The sequence below is a fragment of the Oncorhynchus keta genome, unplaced genomic scaffold (assembly GCF_023373465.1).
Source record: "Oncorhynchus keta strain PuntledgeMale-10-30-2019 unplaced genomic scaffold, Oket_V2 Un_contig_22890_pilon_pilon, whole genome shotgun sequence".
Taxonomy (NCBI): Eukaryota; Metazoa; Chordata; class Actinopteri; order Salmoniformes; family Salmonidae; genus Oncorhynchus; species Oncorhynchus keta.
This window is the reverse complement of record NW_026283098.1, coordinates 85,001-95,549: the sequence shown is the minus strand read 5'-3', so window position 1 is coordinate 95,549 and position 10,549 is coordinate 85,001. Positions and strand designations below refer to the sequence as shown.

Below are 10,549 nucleotides of genomic sequence, written 5' to 3'. Positions count from 1 at the left end.
GGACCCTTCTTAGACCACTCTTCAAGAGCCGCGCTCTTATAATGACAGCCCCAGAAAAACTCGTTGATTTCTAGCGAGGGTGGTGCTATTACGCACCAAACGAGTGTCCTATCCAATTATCTGTAAACCCGGCTTGTGTTATAATTGAATCCTTATTCCCCAACCGGTTGTTATGGATGGAGGTCGAGAGAGGGGTTAGTTAGTGCCTGTTGGTCTCTCGGGGTCTCTCGCTTTATCAGTCCTCAGGATGGGCAAATTGGAGGGATTGAGGACGCTGCGCCGCCAACAAGAATAATTCACTCGTTTTCGGAGAGACGACACGACTAGCGGATATCTTGGCTCCACTATGCAATACGTTCGCCTGGGTCGATAATTTACGCTATTTTTAGGAGCAGTTTGCATTTATTACATGTGAAGTTCAATGCTGGAATATAATTTTTAGTACGGAATGTTTTCTTGTGTTTGGAGCGTTTTTGTGTGTGAAGAACCTGCAGAGCAACTTTTGGAGCAAATTACGCATACGCAGAGGATGGTGTTTACATGTAGAGTGAAAGTTTCGCTCTGCGCTCTGTTGGGTCATTATTGTATTACATTTTTGTATGTTTTCTGCTTTGCTAACTATATTCAAGAACAAAATAGGTTTAAAGTCCTGGACTGCAGGAGAAATGGCCAGCGAACTGAAACCACGGCTTTGTATCATGACAAAGAGTGAGAACGGGTATGGGTTTCACTTGCACGGTGAGAAGGGGAAGAACGGCCAGTTCATTCGCAAAGTTGAGCCCGCGTCGTCCGCCGAAGCTTCGGGGCTGCGCCCGGGGACCGTGTCATTGAGGTGAACGGGGGAAATGTGGAGAAAGATACGCACCATCAAGTGAGTATAGCACATCACGAACTGTCCAACTCCATCCGGTTTTCTCTGTCAGTGGTCTACATCGACATGTTTAATATGCGCCAGCAGCACACCACCCTGCATAACACTGCTGGCTTTAACCAGCAGCACACCACCCTGCATAACACTGCTGGCTTTAACCAGCAGCACACCACCCTGCATAACACTGCTGGCTTTAACCAGCAGCACACCACCCTGCATAACACTGCTGGCTTTAACCAGCAGCACACCACCCTGCATACCACTGCTGGCTGGCTTCTGAAGCTAAGTAGTGTTGGTCCTGGTCAGTCGCTGGATGGGAGACCAGATGCTGCTGGAAGTGGTGTTGGAGGGCCAGTAGGAGGCACCCTTTCCTCTGGTCTAAAAATAATGCCCCAGGGCAGTCATTGGGGACATTGCCCTGTGTAGGGTGCTGTCTTTTGGATGGGATGTTAAACGGGTGTCCTGACTCTCTGTGGTCACTAAAGATCCCATGACACTTATTGTCAGAGTAGAGTGTTAATCCTAGTGTCCTGGCTAAATTCCCAATCTAACCCTCATACCATCATTGCCACCTAACCATCCCCAGTTTACAATTTGCTCGTTCATCCCCCGCCTTTGCCCTGTAATTATTCCCCAGGTCGTTGCTGTAAAATGAGAATGTGTTCCCAAACCCTTCCTCCCTAGTCCTTTACCCGCGCCGCTCAGCAGTAAGTCATCACTGGCGGAGACAGACGTCTACTGGGAGGCCTGGGACAAGGGAGACCCACTTTAGACACTTCAACAAAGAGTCTGACATGATGTAGGGTCCAGCTACTGTAGAGAGTGTTGGTGTTTCTGTCTCCCATCACCCCCTATTCCCTGTGGTTCACTACTTCATTATCATGTCAATTATCATGTTATTACTCTCATTCTCTTTCTCTCCCTATCTTATGCTTTCATCCTCTCCTTTGTTCCATTCCATTCAAAGGGCTTTATTGGCATGGGAAACATATGTTTATATTGCCAAAGCAAGTGAACTAGATAATAAACAACAGAGTAATATATACAATTTAAAAAATGAACAGTAACACTCACAAGTTTCAAATATACACATTTCAAATGTCATATTATGGCTATGTACAGTGTTATAATGATGTGCAATAATGATCTCCCTCTCCCCACAGGTGGTGCAGAGGATCAAGGCGGTGGAGCATGAGACCAGGCTGCTGGTGGTAGACCGGGAGACGGACGAGTACCTCCGCAGCCTGCGCCTCGTCTGCACCGAAGAGATGGCTGTCCATCTGGGGGGACCCACCTCGGTGTCCCCTGCCTCACCCCCAGCCTCACCACCCCCCTCCTCGCCCCCGGCCTCCTCGCACACAGCCAAGAGAGAGAACGGCTCTGTGTCCAAGCTGCCCACTACCCTGACCAGAGAGGTACCCAAGCCCACGCGAAGGTCTCCGTCGCGGGCCGCCAAGAAGGTGCGTACCCCTCGGTTGAGACTCAATGGATGTTTACTTTGTGGGGGTGTTGTGGTGGTGGGTTAGTGCTGGACTGGAACAAAGCTTCCACATGCACAAGCACACACCAGAGACCCCCAGCTGACATAGATACATGCTTTTTACACTGGAGTAGGGCTGTGTTCTTGTGTTCTTGGCTGGAACAAAATCCTGCACTCATATCTGCACATCAGAGATGGACTGAAGGCTCCAGGATCAGGGGATGGTATTTCGGGGATTATGGCTGAAGTTAGGGGATGTTTGAGAGAACATACAGTACTTACTTAGGCCTTTGAATTCCTTATGGAATTCCACACTTCCTATCTCTTCCAAACCCTTCTGTCCTGCACCATTCCTTATGGAATTCCACACTTCCTATCTCTTCTGTCCTGCACCATTCCTTATGGAACTCCACACTTCCTATCTCTTCCAAACCCTTCTGTCCTGCACCATTCCTTATGGAACTCCACACTTCCTATCTCTTCCAAACCCTTCTGTCCTGCACCATTCCTTATGGAACTCCACACTTCCTATCTCTTCCAAACCCTTCTGTCCTGCACCATTCCTTATGGAACTCCACACTTCATATCTCTTCCAAACCCTTCTGTCCTGCACCATTCCTTATGGAACTCCACACTTCCTATCTCTTCCAAACCCTTCTGTCCTGCACCATTCCTTATGGAATTCCACACTTCCTATCTCTTCCAAACCCTTCTGTCCTGCACCATTCCTTATGGAACTCCACACTTCCTATCTCTTCCAAACCCTTCTGTCCTGCACCATTCCTTATGGAATTCAACACTTCCTATCTCTTCCAAACCCTTCTGTCCTGCACCATTCCTTATGGAGTTCCACACTTCCTATCTCTTCCAAACCCTTCTGTCCTGCACCATTCCTTATGGAACTCCACACTTCCTATCTCTTCCAAACCCTTCTGTCCTGCACCATTCCTTATGGAATTCCACACTTCCTATCTCTTCCAAACCCTTCTGTCCTGCACCATTCCTTATGGAATTCAACACTTCCTATCTTTTCCAAACCCTTCTGTCCTGCACCATTCCTTATGGAACTCCACACTTCCTATCTCTTCCAAACCCTTCTGTCCTGCACCATTCCTTATGGAATTCAACACTTCCTATCTTTTCCAAACCCTTCTGTCCTGCACCATTCCTTATGGAACTCCACACTTCCTATCTCTTCCAAACCCTTCTGTCCTGCACCATTCCTTATGGAATTCCACACTTCCTATCTCTTCCAAACCCTTCTGTCCTGCACCATTCCTTATGGAACTCCACACTTCCTATCTCTTCCAAACCCTTCTGTCCTGCACCATTCCTTATGGAACTCCACACTTCCTATCTCTTCCAAACCCTTCTGTCCTGCACCATTCCTTATGGAATTCCACACTTCCTATCTCTTCCAAACCCTTCTGTCCTGCACCATTCCTTATGGAACTCCACACTTCCTATCTCTTCAAACCCTTCTGTCCTGCCCATTCCTTATGGAATTCCACACTTCCTATCTCTTCCAAACCCTTCTGTCCTGCACCATTCCTTATGGAACCCACACTTCCTATCTCTTCCAAACCCTTCTGTCCTGCACCATTCCTTATGGAATTCCACACTTCCTATCTCTTCCAAACCCTTCTGTCCTGCACCATTCCTTATGGAATTCCACACTTTCCTATCTCTTCCAAACCCTTCTGTCCTGCACCATTCCTTATGGAATTCCACACTTCCTATCTCTTCCAAACCCTTCTGTCCTGCACCATTCCTTATGGAACTCCACACTTCCTATCTCTTCCAAACCCTTCTGTCCTGCACCATTCCTTATGGAACTCCACACTTCCTATCTCTTCCAAACCCTTCTGTCCTGCACCATTCCTTATGGAACTCCACACTTCCTATCTCTTCCAAACCCTTCTGTCCTGCACCATTCCTTATGGAACTCCACACTTCCTATCTCTTCCAAACCCTTCTGTCCTGCACCATTCCTTATGGAATTCAACACTTCCTATCTTTTCCAAACCCTTCTGTCCTGCACCATTCCTTATGGAACTCCACACTTCCTATCTCTTCCAAACCCTTCTGTCCTGCACCATTCCTTATGGAATTCAACACTTCCTATCTCTTCCAAACCCTTCTGTCCTGCACCATTCCTTATGGAACTCCACACTTCCTATCTCTTCCAAACCCTTCTGTCCTGCACCATTCCTTATGGAATTCCACACTTCCTATCTCTTCCAAACCCTTCTGTCCTGCACCATTCCTTATGGAATTCCACACTTCCTATCTCTTCCAAACCCTTCTGTCCTCCAAACCCTTCTATCTCTTCCAAACCCTTCTGTCCTGCACCATTCCTTATGGAATTCCACACTTCCTATCTCTTCCAAACCCTTCTGTCCTGCACCATTCCTTCAAGGTGTTGATACGTCACCCCCACTTTCTTCATGTCTTGTTCTGTGTCACCACTCAAGGTGTTCTTGGTCTTCCTCTCTTGCTTTCACCCTGTGGGTTCCAGGTAAGATTGAGTTCAAGGGTAGCTCAAGGGTAGCTAAACCCAATATGCTATCTGCACAGTACCATGCTGTCACCGTGTGCTGGTATTTGAATGTGGGTCAGCATTCTCTCGCTGTAGCAGCCAGAGAAGCCAATGTATAACATCTGATTGCCTTTAGTCACAGATCTAGGGTCAGTCTATCTTCCCCAAATCATAACCTACACTTTTATGGGGAGACATACAAATTGACCTTAGATCTGTGTCTAAGGGTGACTCCATCCTATACCCGCTGAGATCTGATTACCTGGGTCTTGTTTTTTGAGCTGGCTGACTGAGCTCCAACCTGATCTGATGGCCTAGATTAGATTAGATCTGTCCTCTATTTGAAGGGAGCCCTGTCCAAGACCTGTCAACACACAGTAGTAATTGTGTGTGTGTGTGTGTGTGTGTGTGTGTGTGTGTGTGTGTGTGTGTGTGTGTGTGTGTGTGTGTGTGTGTGTGTGTGTGTGTGTGTGTGTGTGTGTGTGTGTGTGTGTGTGTGTGTCAGATGGCAGGATTGGTTCCAGACTTCTTGTAGTTTCAATGGTCAGAAAGGCACTCAAAGGTCAAGGGTCATTACATCACAGTGGTTAGGATTCTGACCTAATGGACAATGCAGCAATTCTCCCTGTGCTTGCCAAGTACCTCAGTGACATCCTGTGGCTGAAGAAACTACTATCCACACAGTATTACAGTAGACCTCAGTGTAGAAGTGCTGGGCTAGGATCAGTTTAGTGTTTTAGATCATAATAAATAAATAACAATAAATAAGATGGATGGACAGGGGGACCTGATCCTAGATCAGCCCTCCTACTCTGTAAAGCTTTATGAATAGGGACCCTTGGTGAACATGTTCTGGTGAATGGTTGTATGTGCAGATGTCTGAAATATGATAGCCCTGGCTTATGGGCTGCAAACTTCAATATGGTTCAAGTATTGCATGTTGATTTGTAAAACATTTCCGTTGGGTCCCTGTCTTCCTGACAATCTACTCTGCTGTTGATTTCATCTGCAAGAGGAGGCTCCTCTGCTTCTGTTTCATGCATTCAACAGAACATGTGTTTTCACTTACGCTCGTCTTGCCAATTGGTGCACGATGCAGAACTCTTATTTCTACAAAAGCACTGACAAGGCCAATCAGTGTGTGTGTGTGGGGGGGGAGTGTATGTGTGCATGCGTGCATGCAGTGTGTGTGTGTGTGTGTGTGTTTAGCCTTTGCTCTGCTGCGATCGCTTTGTGACCCGTGGAGAGAAATCCCAGCAGCCTGAGGGCCAGAAGGCCTAACTAAGCTCAGGAAATGTATCCCCCCCCACACCCCTCCCTCTCTCTCTCAATCTCTCTCTGCCCAAGCTTGCCTGAAGAGAACATAAAATACACAGAGACCCCAGAAAGAAATCCTTTCCAAGTGGAGAGGAGGAAAGGAGAGGAAAGTAAAGGAGAGGAAAGGACCGAGTTTGGGAAACCCTGCACAACAGCCAGTCAGTGGGCCAGTGTAGGGTAGTGTGGATGTCTGGAGGACACGCACACTCACACTCTGATGTATGCACGGCACACTCACACACTCACACTCTCATGTATGCACGGCACGCACACACACACACACACTCATGTATGCATGCACATACACACACACTCATGTATGCACGGCACACACACTCTCATGTATGCACGGCACGCACACACACACACTCTCATGTATGCACGGCACGCACACACACACACACACTCATGTATGCATGCACATACACACACACTCATGTATGCACGGCACACACACTCTCATGTATGCACGGCACGCACACACACACACTCTCATGTATGCACACACACACACACTCATGTATGCACGCACACACACACACACTCTCATGTATGCACGGCACACACACACACACTCTGTGTGCACGGCACACACACACACACACGGCACACACTCTCATGTATGCACGGCACGCACACACACACACACTCTCATGCATGCACATACACACACACACACTCATGTATGCATGCACATACACACACTCATGTATGCACGGCACACACACTCTCATGTATGCACGGCACGCACACACACACACTCTCATGTATGCATGCACATACACACACACATGTATGCACACACACACACTCTCATGTGTGCACGGCACCCACACACACGACACACACACCTCATGTATGCACACGGCACGCACACACACACACTCTCATGTATGCACGGCACACACACACACTCTCATGTATGCACGGCACACACACACACTCTTATGTGTGCACGGCACCCACACACACACACACACACATACACTCTCATGTATGCACGGCACGCACACACACACATACTCTCATGTATGCACGGCACGCACACACACTCTCACGTAGGACTAGGGTCCTGCAGCTGGACATGTCTATGGTAATGTGTAACAAGCAGTGGGTGGACGGAGGTGATATTTCCTGTTTCATCACAAAGGGATCAAAGTGTGTTTGTGAGATATGTGCATGCATGCTTGTGTGTCCACTCTAATCCACAGAGCTAAAATAATGTATTTATTTGTTGATATAGATTAGTTGGTGGCCAGGACTCATTATAAAATAATAAGGGGACAGTATCCGGTCTGCAGCCTTCAGCTGACCCCAATGCCTTTACTCTGTCAGTGTCCCAACTGAGAGTCCATGTTTTATAAGAGATGGATTTCAGTCTAGATATGTAATATAAAACATGGACCATGCATCTGTAACTTCCATTGTAGACTCTAGAGGCTGATGTAGAGAGTGGGGGGGTACGACTGGAACGTCCCTCCTAGGTGTCAGTACCAGCCGTCTGTCTCACACCCTGTCTCCCACACACGTCTGTTTTCCCTCCTTGGCCTCCGCTGTGGTCCATAAAACAGACATAGAAACGTCTGACCAGCTGGATGGATGGGGGAACAGGGAGGGAGGGGCTCTGTAGCAGGGCAGCAGTCTTTCACAGGATGGCTGCTTAACCACAGAGCAGTTCTGATCAGTTTTAGATGTGACTGTTTAGTCTACTCGGTTATCTAGAACTCTAAAGGACCTCTCTTTTTTTCTCATCTCTACTGTGTATGCAGTGAGCCCAGTTTGCTACAGTAAGTGTTGTCAGGGCAGCCAGACTCCTAGGGTTACCTTGAATTCCAGGACTTCCTGGGGGGAGGAGTCGAGGGAGGAGCTGAGGGATTAGGCTCCAGTCTGCAGCCCAGTCTGTTCTGGGGCTGGGAAGTAGTGCAGGCAGCGCCTCTACAGAGCTCCACAGACCCCTGTCACCAACCATAATCACTAACACATTCGCCTAATGTGTGTGTGTGTATGTTCATGTGTGCACGCGTGTGTGTCTGCATATGTGCATGTGTGCATTACTGCCTGCGTACGTGGGTGTATGCATGCTTGTCTGTATGTCCACATACCACCTTTTGCATCAGTGCATCTGTGTGTGTAGAAGTCATACGATTCTCCCTGGGGTTTCCTGGGTTTGATCTCTCTTCATCTTCTGGTTTCATTTTCCCTGCATTCCTCTACTGTTTACACTCCTGTGGATTTGAGAGACAGCTAAGAGAGTCCAGAAGAAGAGATGAACTCAGAACCAACTGATTTCAGGCTGTACTGACTATGTGACTATACTGTAGCTGTACTGACTGAGTGACTGTAGCTGTACTGACTGAGTGACTGTAGCTGTGTGACTGTACTGTAGCTGTACTGACTATGTGACTGTACTGTAGCTGTACTGACTATGTGACTATACTGTAGCTGTACTGACTGAGTGACTGTAGCTGTACTGACTATGTGACTGTACTGTAGCTGTACTGACTATGTGACAATACTGTAGCTGTACTGACTGAGTGACTGTAGCTGTACTGGCTGTGGTACTGGCTGTGGGACTGTAGCTGTACTGACTGTGTGACTGTACTGTAGCTGTACTGACTTAGTGACTGTAACTGTACTAGCTGTGGGACTGTAGCTGTACTGACTGTGGGACTGTACTGGCTGTGGGACTCTAGCTCTGCTGACTGTACTGGCTGTGAGACTGTATCTGTTCTGACTGTGGGACTGTACAGTCTGTGGGACTGTATCTGTTCTGACTGTGTGACTGTACTGACTGTGTGACTGTACTGGCTGTGGGACTGTAGCTGTGCTGACTGTGTGACTGTACTGACTGTGTGACTGTACTGGCTGTGGGACTGTAGCTGTTCTGACTGTGTGACTGTACTGGCTGTGGGACTGTAGCTGTACTGACTGTGGCTGTACTGACTGTGTGACTGTACTGGCTGTGGGACTGTAGCTGTGCTGACTGTGGGACTGTGTTCTGACTGTGTGACTGTACTGGCTGTGGGACTGTATCTGTAATGACTGTGTGACTGTACTGACTGTGACTGTACTGGCTGTTGGACTGTATCTGTACTGACTGTGTGACTGTACTGGCTGTGGGACTGTATTGTTCTGGCTGTACTGACTGTGTGACTGTACTGGCTGTGGGGCTGTAGCTGTAGCTGTGCTGACTGTGTGACTGTACTGGCTGTGGGACTGTATCTGTAATGACTGTGTGACTGTACTGACTGTGACTGTACTGGCTGTGGGACTGTAGCTGTACTGACTGTGTGACTGTACTGACTGTGTGACTGTACTGGCTGTGGGACTGTATCTGTTCTGGCTGTGGGACTGTAACTGTACTGACTGTGTGACTGTACTGGCTGTGGGGCTGTAGCTGTGCTGACTGTGTGACTGTACTGGCTGTGGGACTGTAGCTATACTGACTATGTGACTGTATCTGTACTGACTGTGTGACTATAGCTGTACTGACTGTGTGACTGTAGCTGTACTGACTGTGTGACTGTAGCTGTACTGACTGTGTGACTGTAGCTGTACTGACTGTGTGACTATAGCTGTACTGACTGTGTGACTGTAGCTGTACTGACTGTGTGACTGTAGCTGTACTGACTGTGTGACTGTAGCTGTACTGACTGTGTGACTGTAGCTGTACTGACTGTGTGACTGTAGCTGTACACTGACTGTGTGGCTAACAAACGGGGAGCGGTACTGACTGTGTGATTATAGCTGTACTGACTGTGTGATTATAGCTGTACTGACTGTGTGATTATAGCTGTACTGACTGTGTGACTGTAGCTGTACTGACTGAGTGACTGTAGCTGTACTGACTGTGTGACTATAGCTGTACTGACTGTATGACTGTATCTGTACTGAATGTGTGACTATAGCTGTACTGACTGTGTGACTGCTGAGCTGTACTGACTGTATGACTGTATCTGTACTGAATGTGTGACTATAGCTGTACTGACTGTGTGACTGTAGCTGTACTGACTGTGACTGTAGCTGTACTGAATTTGTGACTATAGCTGTACTGACTGTGTGACTATAGCTGTACTGACTGTGTGACTGTAGCTGTACTGACTGTGTGACTGTAGCTGTACTGACTGTGACTGTAGCTGTACTGACTGTGTGATTGTAGCTGTACTGACTGTGTGACTGTAGCTGTACTGACTGTGACTGTAGCTGTACTGACTGTGACTGTATCTGTACTGACAGTGTGTGTCTGTATCTGTACTGACTGTGTGAGTGTAGCTATAGACTGTGTGACTGTATCTGTACTGACTGTGTGACTGTCTCTGTACTGACTGTGTGAATCTAGCTG

At 47.8% G+C, this 10,549-nt stretch overlaps 1 protein-coding gene across 1 annotated transcript in view; it reads left to right on the top strand.

Annotated features, from left to right (window-relative positions):
- Window positions 1–224: 224 nt before the first annotated feature.
- Window positions 225–10,549, top strand: part of LOC118380190 (Na(+)/H(+) exchange regulatory cofactor NHE-RF1-like) — a 50,229-nt gene continuing 39,904 nt past the window's right edge. Inside the window, exons 1-2 of the mRNA XM_052505204.1 lie at window positions 225–871; window positions 2,035–2,331. Of these exons, the coding sequence (XP_052361164.1) occupies window positions 2,140–2,331 (192 nt within the window). The 5' untranslated portion in view covers window positions 225–871; window positions 2,035–2,139. The remainder of the gene's footprint in view (window positions 872–2,034; window positions 2,332–10,549) is intronic.